General features: G+C 36.3%; 1 protein-coding gene across 7 annotated transcripts in view; it reads left to right on the top strand.

The window, feature by feature from the left end:
- MRTFB (myocardin related transcription factor B) overlaps positions 1-21,618 on the top strand; it is a 109,502-nt gene that overhangs the window by 27,949 nt on the left and 59,935 nt on the right. For all 7 annotated transcript variants that reach the window (XM_067306510.1, XM_067306505.1, XM_067306502.1 and 4 more), the window contains one exon: positions 942-1,159. In XM_067306510.1, the coding sequence (XP_067162611.1) occupies positions 942-1,159 (218 nt within the window). The remainder of the gene's footprint in view (positions 1-941; positions 1,160-21,618) is intronic.

Genomic DNA, 21,618 nt, shown 5'->3' with positions numbered 1-21,618 from the left:
CGTGAGAGTTTGTTCTGTGGTAAGTGGGATTCATTCACTAAGGCTTCATATTAAAATCATTAGTTTATTGGCTTAAATATCAAAGCCTCATTTTATGATGAAATGCAAATATATTACAAATAATGTGAATTATTGTATTGGGTAGCTGTATAAAATACACATCCTTGTGACAGCGGCCAAAGTATTTCCAAGAGTCTAGGCATGGACCATTAAACTTTACTGAAATTTCAGTGATGTGATAGTTCTTTGTAGCTATAAAAAGCCTGACTCAGTAACTCATACTTTTCTCTCTCCCCACTGGAAATTTAGTACCACATTAATGATAGAAAGGAAATTAATAATGAATTAGGACTTTAACACTAATCTGTAGAGTATTGTACTATTAGTGGCTAGTATGCAATAAAATGAATTGGTAAATTTTTATGATAACAAACTTTCCTTATTAGAGAGATTAAAGATTACCTAATTCTCACATAGTACTTTGGGGGTATGAACTCCTGTATTAATACCCAGTTGATTTTTGATCCTAAGGAAAGTTTTGCAGTGCTTCAAAAAATTAAAAGCAGTCTCTATATTATGATATATAAATTAATTATTTCAACATTCTCTAACATAAGTTGCTGAAAAAGAATTAGTTTCACTGATAAACTGTGTACTTTGCTAGAAGGTAGGACACAAACTTCTGGACATCCATACTGGCAGTTCATGCTGTGTAATTTTTCTGTCAAAACAAGCAGAGAAACAGTCCTGCTTCTCAGAACCAGGTGACCATTTAAATTACTTGTAACAACATTGCTTAGCTGTAGTTTTGTAAACCTGTACTATTTGTGGAAAATTAGTAGATAGTGTATATGTCATTTCAAAGTTGAATTTTATGGGTGAGGGAGTTAAACAAAAAAACAGCAGTAATGTGTTTACATTATTTTTTCTTTCTTTATTAGTTTTATCAACTGTAGTGTGATTAAGAGACGGCTTGCTCTCCCCGTCTCCAGACAACTTGACGCAATGGATCACTTGGGGACAACAGATGCTGAGGACGATTCTGGATCGCTAACACGTCTCGCTCCTAGTCCTCACAGCGAAGCAGTTGCACATGAGTTTCAGGAACTCTCCTTGCAGCCCAGTCAGTATTTACCTCCCCTCAATGAACGGAAGAATGGTGAGTGCAAAAGTGATTGTACTCCATTTCTCTACATTGCTTAAATGTTTTCTGTGGGAATAATGATGTTTGTTAGCTTTATTCAAATAACATAACTGACTCTCTTCATGTGTTCTTCCCCTATGTTAATAAAGTAGAGTTAAAGTGCTACTGTGTTATGAAATCTGTCTTGATCAGCTTCACCTTTCATGGCAGGTTGTAAGCCTGACGTTAAAACCCCAACCGGAACGTTTTGTTGAAGCATATAGAATGGAGATATTTATGTTTTAAAATAGTTTTTAAACTACAGCCAGTGGTTAATAGAAGTATTAATCAAATATTTTTGAAAGGAGTTACAGTGTTGTCAGACAAAAAGGGATAATTATCAAGATCAGTTTTTTTGTTTTGGGTTGTTTTTTTTTTTTGAAAAAATAATATCAAATTGAAGTTTCATACTGCATCCTAGACAGTTTATTTCACCACATAGTTTAAGGATGAGCAATGAAAGAAAAATGAGATTTACGTTTAGGGAATCTTTCCAATGTCTTTCCTCATTGTTGATGTTGGCGTGGCAACTTAGGAAAAAAGTGTTTCCACTGCTACAGTAAGCATCAGGAAGAATTAGGTCTGAATAAATGTAGACTTGTTTTTATTGGGAAGAAGTTAGTAATTTAAGCCTTTTTCTTCTTTTTGCCCTTCCTCCCCCCCCAACCCCTTTTTTACATCAGTTTGGCTGCAGTTAGCTATTAATGAATTTGCTTGTAATGGTATAAGCATTATTAAAAAAGACAAAAGTTATCCGAATATATGTTTTAAAGCAGGACAAGGTGGGGTATATAAGTAGGCTGTATGTGTATAAAACACCTGGAGACAGATCTGAGTTGTGCTATTTCAGAAAGACATGGAATGTTAATGGTAATCAAAATGCTTCTGTTTACACAGTGAGGAACTAATTGTATGGTGCTTTGCATGCCTGCCTTCAGTATTATATAGTAGTAGAAGAAAGATTTTAAAAAAGTAATAAAGGGAAAATAGGACAACAGAGAGACTTAAGTTTAGCTTATATAAACCTGAAATGACTACCACTTTGAATATGTTAGCTTGTGTTTTACAGTTGCTTTCTTATTTTTTTCCATGTGTGAAGATTTTGGATGCTGTGGTAACTGACATAATTTGTTTTTAAAAAAATGGGGGGGGGGGACCTGCGTATAATTTCTTAACATTTGACTCTATATCCTTAAGAATGATTTTCTATGAAGCAGAAAAAAAAAATCTGTAACTTGAGAGGTGTTAGTTTTCATGGTTGGCTATCTGATGTCAAATTGATAACAGGTACATCTATACCAGAATCTATTTTAAGATTAACTCACAGCCTTTTACCTTTTATCAAGGAAGCAACAGAAATATGTATTTAAAGAAAAGTTTTTAAAACATTTTTTTCTTAGCACTCTTGTCCTTAAAGAGGCAAAAAATGCTAACACTTTACCCACAAACCTCATCAAAAAGAGAATGTAGTGGGCTTTTTGCCTCCTGTGTGTAATTGTACCTCTAGAATTTTTTTTTTTCCCCGTTGCTTGTAAGAACTGAAATGGATGACTCAGGTGTGTGTGTTACATCTAAGTATGTCAGGTTTTCATTTCTGACATAAGAACTCACTAAATTAAACAGCAAAAATCCCTTCCAAGATTGTACGCTTGTAAATTTCTCGCCTGACCAACCTTGCTATGACTTCAGCACCTATACATTTATCCTGCTCACTTAATTTCATTGTTGTGGTTTTTCTGCTTTTAGTAAGACAGGTAAATTGTCAAACAAGCAGTAACACTAGGTCTAGGTATGCAGCTCAGATGCCAAGCTTCTTATCCAAGTTTGTTGTTTAGTCTTTCACTTCTAGTTCTTCTGTATCAGGCAGTTTTTCCTCTTCATGGGCGTTCTTCCTGTAACTTGAAAGTACTGTTTACTTTCATGAATTAGTAAAGTAATTTATAGGCAGGTTTTAAATTGGCTTCAAATATAAGCAGTTACTTGTTTATTCCAAAGACATAGCAGCTGCAAAAGACACTGTGATGCTTACAGCCTTGGGCTTATTGAAAGAACACAGGAGATTTTTATAAATAAAGGGGAGGGGAGGAAGGAAAAATGAGTAAGTTGAGAAACTGCCTTTCTGCCCTCTGTGCCAGGTGACTTAAGATCTGTTACTCTGTTACTCTTCTCTTTATTATTTATATAATTCCTTCTGTGACTTAGGGTCCTTCTGAGCATTTGTACAAAGGAACAGGCCTTCCACAAAGATTTAAATGCCCTGTCCCAAGAGGTTTAATTGTATGAAGTTCACATGATAGGGCTATGGCTGCATTTCATCTGTGTCTGTTTAAAAGGCTAAGTCATCTGGCTGGGCTTGGCCAAAAGGCTGAGCAATGTTTGGGCGTTGTTTTCAGGGCAATTATTAGTTCAACCCTATTGATATCAGTAGAAAAAGGAAAATTCTCAAGAAAGAGAACTATAAAGCAGATTAAGAAATCATATCTTTTTTTTTTTATGTGGACAAGTACAGTCTGGACATGCTAAAGAAATTTTTTTTCAGTTTTATAGATCTTTCTAATGTTGCTTAAGCATCTTGCCACTGAGAGAATGTTAGACTGAACAATTCTAGATTTGTTCTACCCAGCTAGTGGCTTAATTGTTGCAGTTTCCAGGTATAAAACCTGCCCAGAAGTTAACTGGTCTAAGTGTATGTTTTATTTCATGATAGAAATAGGCAGTTCATTGAGATCTTGCCTGCTTTTTTATTTTAGGCTTTGTTGCAAATGCCATTTTAGTAGTATTTAAATAACTTCTAAATGTGTTCAGGGAAGCAACCTAGTTCTTTTCCTGCCTTTATGTGAAATAGCTGACTATATCTGACTTCATAAACTGACTTTATGCTGACTATCTGTTTTTGTTTCTTGGAAAAAAAAAATGAACATTTGTGTTCAAATCACTTTCTTAGTACAACAAAAAGATGTTTGGGCACTGTGATCATCCAGAGCACCCAAACTATATTGCTCACCTATATTTCTGTAGTTAGTTATTTTGGTTAATGGGAGAATTCACAGTAATTTTTTTGGAAATGATGAGTATCAAAGGAGATTTGTAAAAGTAAAATTTGGATTTGATGTATTTGTATTAAAAATAGTTTAAATACTTAGTCATTATTTTGACTTTTTACCAAAATTGGAGTTCATTAATAGTATTTTAAAGTGTCAATATTTTATAAAACCTGTAAGTATAAATACTTCAGGACACAAAAATGCAATGGCAATCAGTACAAAAAATTATGAGGTGTTTAAGGATTTTTTTGTTGAAGCTTTTTATGCAGGAAGCATTATGCTTACTGTGAACTTCAACGGTGATCCTTTTATTTACTTGAATGATCTCTTGTGGCAGTAGTCCAGTAGGTGGCTGAATTATTCTAGCGTTGTTCTGCATAGTGTTGTTAAGCTGGCTTCTACAAGTTAGTGTAGAAACTGCATTTCCTGCTTTTTTTTCAATCACACTGGAAGTGTGGGAGGCTTATGGTTTGGTTTGGTTTGGTTTTACATGGAGGTAACCACAGCAGAGCAATGGAAACATACAGTGAAATTGCAGGCACATGCCAGATGAGCCAACAGTAGTTTGAGATGTTACTACTTCATCCTTTCTTTTGCAGTTTACTTCTCTTCCCCTGCCCAGTCTGCCCCCAGAGATCACAGTCATAGCGCAGAACCAGCAAAACAGTTCACGTGAGCATATCTCAATGTCTGTTGGTGCAAAATCTCATGGTTTAGATTAAACTCTGCTGGAACCGTTGTCCCTTGAATGGACAAAGGAACACTGAAGTGCTCTGCCAACTCTTTTGAAGGGGTGGTAACTTCCAGTAGGGAATTAATAACAAACAGCTGGAGGACAATAGCATCTTAAGCCTCTCCAGCTATTTACTGAATGCAGGTGCCTACTCCTTGAATAAAGACAAAAGGATAATTTCTTTCAGGAGTGGGAGAGAGAAGGGCAGCAAAATATTCCCACCTCTCAACTGTCATTTTTCAGACAGATGTCTCCCATCATAAAGAGTCTGTGAAATATAAATTTTAACCAGTTCATATTTCATATTTTAATTATGGGCCAAGTAATGGGAGTTTTCAAGTTGAATTTTCTAGATGAAGGTTATATCACAGGGCTGAAATACTTTAACTAAATCATCTCTAAAGCAAACAATCGTTTTTAATTATTTGAGATTAAAATGAAAAATGTTTTACAGGAGGTAACTTCAGTGTGTGTATTTGTGTGTAATAACAAAGAATCCTGTTTCCAAGGTGTTGTGTGTTGGTCTTCTGGACTGTCAGAATTTTAAGGCTTCCCTTTTTCTTTTGACAGCTGTGTTGAAGTTAGCAGCTGTGGGCAATACTGAATTGCTAAGGAAATTAATTTGAATGACACATTAACCAGCTGTCTGTTTCTGGGTAATTAGGCAATTACATGTGAGACATTTTGTCAACCTGGCTTACCAAAGCATAATGTCTTGTGTGTTCTGTGGAGGCCAGCTCTTGTTCAACTTGCCAGAGAGCAGCAAAAGCCACCTTTTCATGGCTTCAAGGGGAGCTCTAGATACTTCTGTTCTCTGCTCATGACCTACTAAGGTACTAGAAAGTGGATAATAGCAAAGACAAGCCTCTGATTCTGGATGGTCTTACAGCAATGCTAGTACAGTGTGTATTCCACCTCCGTCATGCGAGCAGTTGGTCTGATCACATAAACAGAGGCTGGGGAGTAGAGCCCCGTAGCCTGCAGAGGCTCTTGGTTTGCATCTCTGCCTGAAGGATGCTTGATTGTGCTCTCTGAATCAGAGCTGCTTCATTTGTACTTGCTTTCTTAGTCAAACTGCTGTATCCTTAGGAAGGGTGGTGGGTGGTTGCTGGAGGAGAAAAGTGGCACAATGAGGCTCTTCTTTGGGGGCAGGAGGGAGAAACTGGTGACTAGGTATTGTTTACCTGGACTGTGGTGGAGGAAGAATGACAGAAGTAGCAGACAGCATGGCACAGCTGAGGTTCTAGTCGGGACAATCTGCTGCCCACACACTGTACCAGCTCCACGAGCGTCTGTCTGAGAGGCAGAAGGGAAGGGAAGGGTAGAGGCTGTCTGGTGCTGACTGCAGGAGGGTGGATGGGAATGATCCTGCTTGCAGCCGTCCAGCCTGTTGTTTCAGAGCCAATGGGTGGGGAGGGTTTGCACATGCAGTTGCCATTAAAAAAGGAAGCACTGCATGAGCCAAGCTTGCATGCTGAATTAGAGCTTTCCCAGCATTGATGAGCAAGCTGCCTTGGCTGGGAGAGATGGGAGTGAAAGCCTTGCTGTCATGATCCATGTAATCATAGAGGTACCTGTGAAGTGAAAAGGTCCTGCCTTCTAGGTTTTATAGCAACCTCTCTTGGCTTTCCAGTGGCTTCCTTGCCTATCCCACTGTGCCAGAATCCCTTTCTTGTGACAGTGGCTACTAGTTTCTGAATAAATAAATGTGCAAGTTCTTCCCAAGTTACTGCTGTGCAGTCATCTGCAGATGGTTATGTTCTTATAAAATGGGTGCATGATTTGTTGGATCCTGTAGAGGCTCTTAACTGTCCTTTACCCCGCTGTAGGCCTGCTTCAGCTCTTTGTCTTGGTTGTAAATCTCTTTAGATCCTGAGCGTGTCCATGCTGTATCCTTGGCATTGTAAGAAGAAACAGTATTGCTCCATGTGGTAATGAGTGTCGTCTTCTGTATCTCAGAATCTGAGAAGATTGGGGACTGCATCCCTGTTCTGTTTGGGGTTGTATGTTTTGTGCTGGAGGAGGGCAAAAGATAGTGGTGTCTGCTAGATCTTGTGCTTTGATGGCTAATAGCCAATATTCTACAACAGAGTTGAGCTAATTGAGAAAAGAGCTAGGAGTCCTGGATGTTTTGTCAAAAAAAAGCCTTGGGACAGTGAACATCTTGAAGTAAAAGGCAAGACTGGTAGGATCCCTGTTAGAAGAAGTTTTCCCAAAGGTAGTAAGTCCCCAGTCTATTCCAGCAACCCACTCAAGAGAACAGAGTCAGTGTCTTGGGCTGCTTAAGAGCAGTGATATTCAGGAACCAGGACCTTGAAGCATTCAAGGTCAGATGAATATGACAGATTCCTAGGGGGTCACTGGGGCTTCTGGGGGTACTAAGTGAATTATGGTGAAGACAGAAAAAAATTTTCCAGATTGTGTCTGTTGAGTTCCTCTAAAGGACCAGTCAAGACAGCTGCCAGCCAGCCAGTTCTCAAAATAACTGAATGAAATCCGTACCACACTTAACCTAATGGTTGTACTAAGATAAGCTTGATGCACCAGGGGTATTTTTCTGGCATCTGGAAGAGTTGTGGGTATATTAGTTTATCTGTTATCTCCTATCTTTAGCTCCCTCATAGTGTAGCACTGGTAACACATGCATTCTTGGCATAGCTTTATGGCTTCTGAACAAATTTTCAACCCCATGTGCAGTTAATAGATTTGAAGCTGCAATTCTGATACTGGGGCATCAGGTGAAATTTGGTATGGTCCTGTATCCCACAGTTCGTTTGTTCACGTGCTCTCTCTCTCTTGCTCTCTCTCTTTTTTTTCTTTCTTTTTTTCCTTCCCCCTCCCCCCTAGATCTCTGTTTAGGTATTTTTCCTCTCCTCATGGTACATGTTAGGTTACAGTGCTTAGATGTTACTTTCTTGGGAGAGTTTGGAGAGATAAAATGGAGAGAAGATGGATAGTGGGAAGGCTAGAGAATGAAAAAATTTATTCTGGTTTAAGTAATAGATTGACACAGAAAATTATTGGAAACATCAATTTAAATTCAGCAGTTTCACAGTCACTAACCTGAAAGCAATGAGATCCAGAAAACAGCACACAGATGGGCTGTATTCTGACTAACAACAACAAAAACCCAAATCCTACTTAGATCTAGAAGTACAATTTATAAATGGAAAATGTTTTTCATCTCAGTTTTTTATTTAAATTTTTAATGGTCCCTGGAACATCCAATACATGTATTCTATTAAATAATCCTTTGTAAAAGCAGATAGCATGTTGTAATTAATATACGTATTTTTCTCTGTATTTATTTTTGATTTTTTTTTTTAAGAAATGATGTCAGAAAAAACAATTGTCTTCTAATGCGTATATTCTTTTGGCTCCCCTGTAAATATTTGAATGTTGTCTTATCTGTTACAAGAGGAGAGAGCAAATTGAGTAGGTACTCGTTTCCCAGTAAGTCTGTCTTTGTCATTGGTACTGCCAGTTCCCACAATCCTAGCATTCCCAGGGCATCAGTCAGTGTCTACAAGGAACAATTTTCAAATATTAAAGCATGTGAAAAGACATACAGGCCAAAACTCAGAGCTCTCTGGGGACTGTGACCTCTTAAATGGAATATATTCTGACATTTTCACAGGCTACATGAAAGAATTCCAACAGGGTCATTCCATTTGGTAAACTTCTAAACAAATGTTCTGTCATTTTAGTTTGATTTATAGATTTTTTTTTTAATTATCTGCTTATTGTGAAGAGATTAAGATGGGAGACATGACCTGTGACTGACTCAATTTAAGGCATCTGGTGTATATGAAAAAATTCTATGTTAGAGGATTTGGCATTTAAGTGATTACAGAAGATACGGAAAGTATGTTTTCCTTTAAAGAAATCTCTTGATCAAAGTGTCTTATGCTGACTTCTTTTCCTGAAATTCTTTGTGGACAACTAAATGAATAGCTGGAAATGAATGTTGAGTTAATTTTTAATTCCACTCAGTTGTATTAATTTTATTTTTGTAATTGTTAGAACTAAATCATAACTGCATATACGCTACCACTGAAATGTTAGCTTGTGATATGGACACTACAATAAGAAGATAGCGCAGTACAAACAAAAATAGTAATTGATGTGTAATATTTATTATATGAGCCTTTTGGAAATCACAGGTAGCATGGTGGATGACTTTTCCTTTAAAAATGTGTACATGTAGATGGGAAAGGGGGGAATGTTAGGGAGTCTTTCATTTAAGCTGCGACTGTGTCACTCCCAACATATGTCATCCTTTAAAAGAAACATGTATACATTTTACTGGGAGATATTCACTGGAAGATATGAAGTGAAAAGAATTAGAAGATTACAAATACAAAGTTAATATCACCATAAGGGTGTGTGGTTTTTGGGGGGGGGGGGTGTTTGTTTTTTTAGGAAAGGGCAACTGTATTAGATGGTGACTGTAATTTGAGTCATTTGTTTAACTACAATGATGAAGAATATAGGCAAAAGTCTGCAGCTTTCCTGAAGGAATTCTCTAGTCATAGTTTAGTACACAATGCTATTTCAAAAATTTCTCTAATTTTTCATTTGACTTACTGAAAAAACAAATAAGAAGAAATATTTAATGTTGTACAACTGAAAGAATATGAAGATGAGACTCAAATGTTTTTGGTTTTCTGTATTTATTTTAAATACAAGCATAAGATTTTATGGGCCAAGATTTGCTCTCAGTTGTTTGACAGATGTCTTGCGTGTTTGAAGCAAAGAACTTATGTACTGTTATATGTACAACTATGTGTTAAGAAAACATATGTATATATAGATATATATAGTACAAAAAAGGCAGGGTAAAAACTATATTAAAAGGTTAGATAATAACAAGTGGGAATTTTGAAAAAAAAATCTGAACAGTTTAGGCTAATATGCTTACTATTCAGAGAGGTAATAGAATAAAATATAACTGGGACTATTTAAATAAGTGCTTTAGTTTGTGTACACAGAGCACTGTTTTCCTGTACCTGTGAAGGAGTCATTGCTCAGTGGAGAAGAACTGAATTAATGTAACAGTATGAAGGACCAAGGCATTCATCAAGGTGTGGGTAAAGCCAAGATGAAACAAATGTTTGAGTCATTAAGTTTTCTTTTCCTCCAAATTTGGTGGTAGTGAAATAGATTAAATACCTAGGACTGTTCTAATATTTATTTTTTTCTTTAGAGGTTAAATTCATCTTCTTTTTTTAATGTGATTGCAGAGGAATGAGCTCCATCTGATGTGACGAATTGGAATATACTGTTAAAGCAATTGTTGCTTAGTTATTTCATGTTTAATGAGACTGTAAAGTTGTTCAGTTGTTAGCGATTTCATTCCCCAGATCACTGATACTTGAAAAGATACGGGTATATTCTGAGTTGCAGACAAGAACGCATTGTTGAGAGTACAATATTGCTGCATTGTTTCCTGTACACTGTGATTCTGGAAAATCTCTGCTACGCACTTCCCCTTTCTAAATAATGGTGGGTTTTTTTGTAGGCTGAAAGTTGGCAGAACACTGGAAAGCCTGTATTGCAGGAGGATAAGAAAAAACATTGATTTCCTTAGATTAAAACCAAACCAGTGTTTATGAAAAACTTTTGCAATACTTTATTATTAAAAGAGATGTTAATGAATTTTGGTTTATGTAACAGACACATGTTCCATTCAGAAACCTTTTTTTCTCCATTTCAGCCATTTGTATACAATATAAATCAATGGAAATTAAAATGAGGGATACTTCTACCCTCTGAAGATGAGTTCCGCAACTGATTGATTTTATAGCAAAACCAAAAGGTGGTCATGTATCTTTTACATCAGTTGGCACTGTAGTTATTAAAAAATTCTGTTTTTGAAACACTGATGCTATATTTGTACTCTGGTTTAAACCTCTAATTTTTTTAGCTGAAAGAGATGGTTATTTTATGCTGTTGGATAGAAGCTGGTATTTCAGCCACACTTTTGTTTCTAGCTCATTAAAGGTTTCTGTGTTATTCTCGGTGTGATCCAGCTATAAAAATAGCTCTTTGGAAACAGGTACATGTTCAATTCAGAGAGTTTATACACCCAATATTTACTCTGGAAATGAGTAGTTCTCTTTCCTTTATTACAAAATGTTCTGTATTTAGATACACAGCCAGCAGAGGAAAGTCAAGATGAAAATTTATCTACTTGGAAAAAGCATTTTGGCTATTGAAATATCAATATAGAAGAAAATGTGTGTTGGTACTCACTTAGCTTGAAGCTATCTTACTGCTATTTCTGAAATATTGGGGTGTAACTTCAAATTATGGTTTAAGCAGTTGACAGTTTTCTTTCCCCCAGAAGTGGAGGTCCTCAATATTTCCTTCTTTTCCACTCCTTATTCTTTCTGTGCATCTCTTCTATTGGCCTCTGCGCATGTCCAATTACATGATTAGTGAGTGTAACTGCTTAATGGCATGAAAATGGCCTGGCAAAAAAATGAATACCTTTTTGGTTTTGTTTTTGGCAGGCCAACAATTCAAATTGGGTTACTGTGAAATTAGACCAGAGCCAGGACAAAGGAGGAGGGAGAATTGTATGGTGAGGGCTGGGGGTAGGAGCAGGGAGGAACATGTGTGGAGAGGAAGGAAAAGGAGCAATGGAGAGAGGTTGAAAATACATACTTTTGGCAGTGGGAAAGGTGTACATTTGGCCATAATATGAAACTGTACTTTTACATTATTCTCAAGAGCTGGGTTACTGCTTGCAAATACAAGTGCTCCTCTCATAAAGTTTATACTACTGGCCCAGGTAGAACACAGTATATATATTCCTAGTAATAGTTACTTCAGAAGATGACACTAATGAAGAAATGTAAAAATTTCATGTAAAACAACTACTGTCCACTTGTCATCATTTAAAAATCAAAAAGGGAAATGAAAGGAATATTATAGAGCACTAGCAGTTTCTGGTACAGCCCTCCTGTAGACACTTGGTAGGTTGTTGTTGGGACACAAACCACTGATTCTATACAAGCCTTTAGCTTTTATGTACCCAACAAGTTGGATATTGTCCTAGGTAATAATAATTCAGGTTGAAAGGGACCTCTGAAAGTCATCTAATCCAACATCCTGACTCTGAGCTGGGCTAGCTTCAAAATTAGTTGAGGTTAGACAGAGCTAGCCTGATCCTTCAGAGTGCATCTTGAAAACTGACCTTTGTCTTGAAACCCTTTGTTAGAGCTGGAACCCTGCAATCTAAATTTAGAGTTTCGGGAATGGATACCTCCGATTTTTGTAGTACTCGGATCACATGGTTGCTGTCACAGTTTAACTCTGCAGCATTACATTCACATGTACTTTAATGAACTCAAATCAACTTTACATAAGCTTACAAAAAAGTACTCTCTAATTATACACAAACCTTGGAGAAAATAGTAATCTCTCTCAAAGGGAAATTCCCTGAGATATACAGGTTTCTTTATCTGCAGATCTTGAAGTATCTACTTATCTCGCTTTCCTTCCAATCGTTTTTCCTCCTTCTGTCTTTTCTATTTCTGTTGCTAACAGATTTTCTTTTTGCTGCCACTAAAGTATGCTCCCTCTGTTCTGTTCAGGCTTTCGCAGCTTACATTGTGCTGTGTAAAGGTATCTGTACAGGACCCGTCTTCGGAGGTAATCTGGTGGTTTCTACAGTGTACTGTACTATGAAGACCTAGCCTGTGAATCTTAACTACCCTGATCTTTCCTAGCCTCAGGGTTTCTCTCTTTCTCTACATTCAGGAATTGTCTGCTCCAAACCTTAGCTGCTTGCAAACGGATCAGAAAAAAATGGTCTAGCTTTCATGTGGATTGTTGCCCTAAGACCCATCTGTACAAGTGTAAAAATGATTTATGCCTTGTACCTTCTCTGGCACTGGGTTATAGCCATAGGAGTAGATTTTGTTTACTGATAGTCCATGAATCAGTAATCTGCTAACATGCCCTCCAGAATTCTCACAGAGGCTAAATAACCTTCAAGTTATTTATATTTATTTAAACTTTTTATTTAAATTTATATATATGAAATATGTTTGTATCACCTGACGACCCAGTGCAGTCTTTCTCTGCAGTTGTGCTATTGAGCCTTTCCACTAGAATTAATGGGAAATCTGTATAATCTTAATCATTTTTTAAAATGTTCTTTGGTATATAATAGAACTAGATGACATGGCACTTTTAAACAAAAATATAACATTTCTTTTGACAGTTATGCTATTCAGCGAGTACCTAACTAAACAACGTAATTATGCCCCTTTTTAAATTTTACTTTGTCATTAAAATAAGGAGTCAGAAGCATAACTTACTGGAGAAATTTTTCTGATGTAGTGGTATTTGCAGAGTTACATCAAATTATCAAAGCCTGATAATCAGTAAATGGAAGTGCTTGTATTACCAATGACATTTTTAATAATGACTTTCAAAGCTTTTTGTTGGCTGGATTGTAACTTCAGCCTTTTTTAGGATTTGCAGTACTCCAGATACTTTCTTAAAATGCCAGTCATTTCAGACCACTAGTGTGGATTCAGTAGAAATCTTTAAAGCAAACAAGTTGTTATTGTTTTAGCTTTAATGGAGGTGCTTGAAAAAATTTAAGCTTTCACCATGTTTTTCTGCTGGAGTAAAGTGTTAATTTTGTCACGCAGCGTGTATTCATTTACCGTTGTGGTAATTTACATCTCTGGTTGTGGCAAATTTAACTACTCAAAAGTCTGCTGTTTTTAAAAATCAACAAAAAAACCAGCACAACATTTTTTCAGCAATTAAATCTTAATGTTTGTATTCTACAGTAAAAGTTCTGTGAATAATTACTGTATAAATGCTTTCAAGCAGTACATTGCAATAACAGTTGTACTGCATGCAGAACAAAAGCTCCTGAATGCTAAAACCTACTCTTTAATATAAACAGGTGAAATTAGAAGATGTACAATTACATGCATTGCAAAGAGATAGTGGGTGAAATCCTGAATTCAGGAACTCAAATGTGTTTTGCTAGGATTTCAAGAAAGGAGTGTCAATATTACATTGTTACTACAATACGCAGTACTACTTTATTTTTTTGCCTTGCCTCTGCTGTTTTAGCATTTTCCCCATAAGAGATGACTGTCCAGAAATGTTACAGTATTGATATCTCTTGTCTAATATGCTCTACCACTTATTGCATTGAGGTGAGGAGTACATACCTCTTACATAAAGACTTTTTGCAATTTTAATTCTGAAAATGCTGCTCAACTGGGAAAATAAGTAAAGAAAATGATTTTATATTTATTTATGTCTAATTCTATAAATTAGTTTGTTTTCAAGAAAGCTGTATGACTCATTCATGTCATGTTAGATAGTATTATTGAAAATAACAAAATATACTTGTGCTAAAACAGAGGAGCAGAGAGACTCCACTTCTGCTTTTAAGGTCCATCTTTTGTCACTGAGTAGCATTCTTAAATAGGTTGCACTGGAGTAAAGTGCAGTTCAATGTGAGCAAAAATGGCAGGAAATGGCTGTAAATGAGGCTGTTTGGGTATCAGCACAACTGCTTTCAAGTTAGAGACCGGTGAGTCCATGCCAGGGTTTCCTGGCAGTAGGGTCTTTTCTTTATCAACTTAATACCAGAGAGGTATTTTTCAAGTACTGGGCTTGCGTGATAGCACTATAGAACCCCAAATATCTTCTAAGAAATCTTTTGATGTTGCATTGGATTAAAATCAACAGTCCTTTAATATTTTTTGAAATTCAGTTTATACTTGTCTGTTACTGAATGATACTAAAACCACTGGTATATTTTTTTCAAGGCAAAAATTTAGGTATTTGTTTGCTTTCCAGAAATAAACCTTTAGATTAGCTTGACTGGCCCCCCCTATATTTATAGCTGCAAAATAACAGCAGTTTTAATCTAAATATTAAAAATTACTTCTGTGTTTATACACGTTTTAATGAAAGTGCTGTTAACAGTCTTAAAAATATATCTAAGAATTTAATTCCTAAAATTAGAATTCAATGAAAGTTATTGTCTACCTACATTTTTAAAGTTTTACACTTTAAAAAACTTGAATTTAAGATACTTTTAGTTTTTCTCAATTTGTAACTTAATTATTGGAGCTTTTTGTTAAAAGAAAAATAGGAAGTGAAGCTGACTGCCAGTCTAGTTCAGTAATATATATTGTATGAAATGTGGAAAAAAAGTAATTAAAAGAAATGACAATACTTCTGTTCCTTTTAAGAAAAAGGACAAATATAAATAAGGCTGTTAGAGCACTTTTCCTCAGAACTTGTATTATCTGTGTCTTATTTGCTTTTGCCTCATAATCATTATACTTCCCATGCCCGTGCCAGCCGTTTATCAGCTTTTTGCATGAAATGTTTCATATGGAGAATACACACTAAGGATAAAAAGAAAAAAGTGGACAAAATCTGAACCATATCTTCTTACAAGGTTAATACATTTATAGGACTGTCAAACTACAGTGAGATTATATATTTATCTCTTTCTCTTCTGCTGTCTGGGTTTATAGTTTGAGTTCTATAGCCGGAGCACTGTCCATTTTCCCTGTTTTTGATTCTTTCTTTTGATTCCTTTTGATAGTGGTATCAAAATATGTGTAACTGAGGACTAGAATTTTTCAAAGAACGTTTTTCTTATTTTGGGCACCCAGTAAACAGTTGCATTCAGAGGAGCCAAGCGTATTGGGTGCTGAGCTCAATGGGAGGTCTGGCCTGAAGGAGCATAGGGAGAGCTATCTGTTTATCGAGCTTTTAGGAAAACATGGCTCTTGTTTTTTTTCCAAGGGGAAAATTGGTTTCTTCACTTCTGTTTATGGAAACTCTGGCCTAAATTGCAGGTATTAGATACTTAAAAAGAACTGCCCTCCACACTTAGAATTCTTTAATTCTAATAAACTGCATATTTGCTGTAGAGATCAAGGTGGGGGAAAAAAATTGAAATCCTTAACTGATTTGTTGGCCATTCCAGGGCACTCCCATTCCCTTCTGAGATGGCGCTTTCTTGGCACTCCTATGCGTGGTGGGTTTTTTTTTTTTTTTTTTACAGGAATGGCTCTGTAGCTCTTCAGGGAGTGAAGAGGCAGAAGTGCTGTTTGTTTGTGTAGTTTGAAATTCTAGCAACGCACATCTGTTTGCAAGCCTTCTGCTTGAATCCTTTCACCTTCATAGGTTCTGTCAGATGTCTCCACTGAATTGTGATAAAACCGGCTTTCATCAGAGCCTGTTCAAACGAGGTGCCCTGGCCTGAGGTCCAGGTCCTCCCTTTGCAGGTTTTGCTGTGAGTGTAGGTTAGAGGTAAGGACCCCAACCTGAGAATGGGCCCAGCCTGTAGGCAGCAGTTCCACACCTGCATGTTTTGAGTTTTAAATGAGGTGTGCATTGAAGTTAAATCTTATGTTAGTAAAAGAGTTTTTAAAAGGATAACTTGCCTCATACACAAACAGGATACACCTTTTCTCCTTTTTTAAGTAAGTTTAAAATGTTATTTTTATTTAGCAAGCACTTACAGTCACTTTAAGATATCTGTCACTTGTGAAGGTAGATGAAAAACACAACTTCAATTTTCCATACTGTTGACATATTAATATTAAACATTTTTATTTAAGACACTAGTAAGCTTTTTAAATGAAGAAAGCAAAAGGAGACAGAAAATAGTTTTTCTTTTTCTTTTTTTTTTTTTAACATTTGGTGTCACATTTTATAAATTTGTAGTAGACTGGAAAGAAGAATATTTGAATACATTTTTAAAAGAAGGACAAGATCTTTGCTTAAAGGGATGTGTGTGAAATGGATGAAATAGTTTATGAAGGCAACACCGCCTAGTATAGCTTCAGATAAAGTTAAAAATCTAGTCCTTCATAAAGATGTAGTCTCCCTCTTGCTCTTTCTTTCTTTCATGGATGAGTGAGTTTATAGGATTTGTGCAACTCTGCTATCCTTTACAGTCCACTTCTCCCAGCTTTCTTGCACTTTCTTGTACAGCCCAGCTAAAGTCATCAGGCCCACATCATGAGTTTTATTCAAGGTTTAGGGCTGCTCGCTTGTATCCAGTCATTTATTTGTCCAAATTAATTGATAAATTCGGTATTAAAATTACATAGCCAAAGAAGGAGGATGTTCTTTTGCTAGGGTTCATAGAGATTGAGAAGGAAGATTATTTTATTTTGATTATGAGTTCTTAAATTCCGAAAGAAAATAAGCAATCTTAATTTCTCATTTGATATGCGACAGGAAAAACAATTGCTGCAGAGAAAATAGCATATGTGAATGTGTGAGAGATAATATAGGGTATATAATTCATAAATGTGCTGCTTTTCCTACATTTCATTACAAAAGTGAGTCTTACATAAGAACAAGACAATTAATTTGTGATTTCTGAAACTTTATGTAGTAGGTATTGTATACTTAAGCTTGTTAATTTGATAACAAGTAACACCTGCACTCCCAAACTCTGAGTGGTTCTGTGAAAGTTTAATTTAATCTGTGTTAGAGTTGCTGTGGTCCTGCTCTCTGCCGGCTCCCCCACTTTATGCTGATACTTACTTGGTCCCACTGCAAATCAGTTCAGAGGGCTCAGCCAGCAGAGGGTTGGTTACGGAAGAGATCAGCGTTGGCTCTTTGCTGTAGTTGGAGCACCAGAGCTAGCTAGGAGGGAGCTGCAAGACCTACTTGGAGAATCTGAGATTGTTGCAGTCCAGAACTAGATGAAACCGTTGTGGAACTACACCTTAAAAAACCCCCTAATGTTTCTTTTTGATAGTGTCATCATAATTCAAATGAATGCCCAAATTCCAGATGCCTTTTAGAAACTGAAACCAAAGGGTTTCAGACTGTGAGTGGGAATTGAAAGACCACAGGCTTTTTTTGTATGCATTTTATTTCATGAATTGTGTTTTATTATATAGTAAACTGCTAAAATAAAAGGCTTTAAAAAGTAGTCAAAGAACAAACAAGTTGATAGTGTTTCACTAATACTTATTCTGAAATATTTTTCTGTCTTATAGAACAAAATGGGTAATTTTAATGGGACAGTATTAGGAAGTGCCCAGTGTTGAAATCTTACACCAGTTCTTTCAAGATAAATGTGGAATTAGCATCCTCTATGGAACAGCTAAAAACAACAAGAAAAGTAACTGTTGTATACAACAGTTTTTAATCTGTCAAAGCTATGACCTTCAACACAGATACAGAAATGGGAAATATTTTTGAGGTATCAGCATGGTGTTTGTGACTGATGACAAGCATTCTGCTATTTTGCAAGAGGCTAAAAAAAATTACTATCAGATTTGAAAGTGCATAAGCAAATCTGAAAAGCAGTTCTGCTGCTTTAGCAGTCAAAGGTAGGAAAATGTGAACCATTCTAGGGGAGTTACTAATTTCCTTTACTTCTCTAGGCATAAAAAAAGGAGCTGTCGGATGGCAGGTGGATTGGCTCTCTGGGGATCACGGGGAGGCACTTTGCCTTGATTCACCTGGGACTTGTTTCTTCATGACTGGAAAACATCTTTCTAACAACTGTGTTGCTCGGTTAGCAGAAGAATTCAGTTCTTGAATATACTAGATAGCTAAAAATGTTTCTGTTTTTTGGTGCAGTTCTTATGAATGTGTACAAGTAACTCATAAAAACGTACTTTTTTTCTTGTGTTACAGTGCTGCAACTACAGTTCACCGAACTGGTAGTTAGGAGATGTCCCCAGGTGCCCATGAAACTGCCTCAGTATTTTAGACTTTTCTACTAGACATGGCAAGACAAATATTTTGACTTTTTTTTTTTAAGTCTTATCTCTAAAACAGAGCTGTATTGTTGATTACTCCTGTAATGAATATATCCAGATTATTAGTTGGGCTTGGATTTGTGCATGTTGAAGACTTCTGAGTAAACAAGATGATATTGGGGGTCTAGGAGTGAGTCGTCTTCGTGACATGGGGCATAAATGTCTGTCTTGGTGTAGGAATTTAAGAGAAATTGTTCCCTGGGCAGTATGCCCAGGCGTTCTCAATGTATAACTGAATCTGAACAAAAACTATTTTCTTCTTCAAAGGTATCTTTTCTTCCTCTTCAGGTGTTAGCTCTCTATCTTCTCCCTCCCCTGCTGACTCCCCTGCCAACTATGTGATATTGTGTAACTGGCAGCTACAGTATTTGGTTACATGGAGAACAGCCACAACATCATTTTGAGCATTCATTTCTCCCAGTCTGCAGAAGAATTTCATCATCCGTATTTTCAGTTCTGTGAATCTTGCATTTTCCATATAGTTGTTGTTTGAACATTACTGTTGGAGTTTGATCAGACTTCTTAACAGTGTGTTTTAAAATATTAATCTGTATGCTAGCTTATATTGTAACGGGAGGTGAGTTTGAACTAAAATGATAGGCTTAACTCTAAGTAGCTGAAGCATAAGCATGTTCTTTTTCTGTAATTCTGCTGTATAGTGGGTAGCTTTTGAAAAAGGCGAAGAGTGGATAGCCGGGTCTTCATACTACCAAAGCTCATCTTTCTCAACAGATGAGAAACATGTATGAAAGCTTGAACTGCTGTTACCCGACTTGTGCTGTGATTTGGCATTCACTTCAGCACCGGGCACTCTCACTAAATATGTGAGACTTCCTTGTTAATATGTTGATTTTTTTTTTTTTTTTTTTTTTCATTTCAAGTACTCTGTATTCTGAATCATTTTGAAATTACTTCAGAGCAAAGTCACAGTTTTCAGAAAATGGCTTGAGCACAGTACTCTTCCCATAAAACCATTTCTGTTTTTACCTACTGTTACACTGACTATTATTAAGTGATTGAAACTGTTAGCTTCTCTGTTGGAACAAGAAAAATGTAGAGTAATGATCTGGTATATCCATAACTGTGTAAGAATATGTTTATCACCTGTGTCAAATTTTCATATAGGTTTCCTAAACAGTGTGTGTTTGAATTCTGTTTGTCTGGAAGTTCTTTTTGGATGTGCATTGTTTCTCAACAGTAGTTTTGTTTCTTGTGCTTAACAAATGTTTAGATTGGAGGCCGTGAGGAAGTTCACTTGACTTATGAAGGAGTTCTTCCACAGTATTTTTTTTTTGTGTGTGTCCAATTAAAATCACTGCAAAAGCAGAAGTATTGGAACATAAATTATGTGATATTCTATAATTTGTATTTAAGCTGATAATTATTGTAGAAGTGATGTGCAAAAACCAAATATTTAGAGAGCTACTTTAAATCATATATGCTGTGAGAGTTTTATTTTGCCTTTATTTTCAGCTGCATAAATGTCCAGCTGCTCATATGGCCCAGTAAGTTCACATTCCCCTGTATCTGCAGTTTTGACTAGAACTAGATTTGCCTCCTGCTAGTCATCTAAGGAAGACAGTGAAACAGGACTTGTCAAGTCAGGCTAGTTTTGTCGTGCCGCCCTGCCACCCTGTGCTCTGGATAGCTTCCCACTGGAGTGCGCTTTCGAGGGGAAGAGGCACAGCCCACTGCTGCATCGAGTGACTCTCTTGTAGAAAGACCGGAAGAGACAAGGTGCCTGTTCTCTAGTTTCTGCTTTTAAGATTCTGCAACAGGTATTTGTTAATTGCTCGTAGATCTTTTCAGATCTGATCCCATAAAGGAAAAGTGAACCAGTTTTTCTGCGTGTAGACAGATACCCTTTATAATTTCAGGCTGAAGGAATTTAAATAAAAAGTAGGAGTGTAGAAGCTATGTACAATGATAGCGTTTTTAGGCCAATTAATAGTGTTAAAAATCATGTCTCTTTTGCCACATTGGGTATAAAACTATTTCTGAATGTAATGATTTGATCTTTAAATTATTTGGGGACAGTGCCTTCTTATGAAAGACAGCTGTTTAATCATCTGGTGGTGTGGGGTAAATTACAACATGAAACTTAAATTTACTTCCAAATTAAATAGTAATTAAAATGTCTTTTAACTAGCATCCTTTTCCACCTTAAGTATAAAATCTTACCCTGTACCTCTGGCAGAAAGTAAAACATGAAGGGCTTCACCTGTTAGCATTAGTAAGAAATGGCATGGTTTTTTTCTAAAATACATTTTCCTCTGACAGTTGAAGTAAATTTCAAAACTTAAGGTTTGTATTGGTCTTGGTCTTGAAGCATTCACATGCATAACAACAGAGTCAACAGAACTACTTCTGTGAGAAAAAATTGTGGGATTAAATTCTAAAAGAATTAGGATGAGAAATTGCAATGCCTTGCGTTCCATGTATTTTTTATTGTTTCTAGAATAAAACATTTAAAAGCCCCTTGAATATTTTTAAAACATTTTGTAAGGTTTTGTTACCTTTTTAAAAAATAAAATGTGATAAATTGTTACCTTTTTAAATTAAAATAGGCCAGTTAGCTCTTGTGTAGTACATGAAGTCATTTCTTTGTGATATTTGCTATTTGTGTTGTGTGGCTCACAGGCTGTCCAAATGTGACTTTCTTACCAGCAGCCTAGATTATTTCCAGATCAGATGGATTTGGTATGGTTGTCCCAAATGTCCAGAACGCCTTCTTTCACTTCACCTCCATACATTAGCTGCCTGAATAGACATCTGTTACAAGAGGATGAGGAAGTTAGGAATATGTAGACAAAAACAAGGGATTGAAGTTCTGGTAGGGAGAGATGTAGGTAGAGTGTAGGA

This window comes from Apteryx mantelli, chromosome 16, assembly GCF_036417845.1.
Source record: "Apteryx mantelli isolate bAptMan1 chromosome 16, bAptMan1.hap1, whole genome shotgun sequence".
Lineage (NCBI taxonomy): Eukaryota > Metazoa > Chordata > Aves > Apterygiformes > Apterygidae > Apteryx > Apteryx mantelli.
Note: the sequence above shows the minus strand (reverse complement) of the source record. Positions and strands in the feature narration are given on the sequence as shown.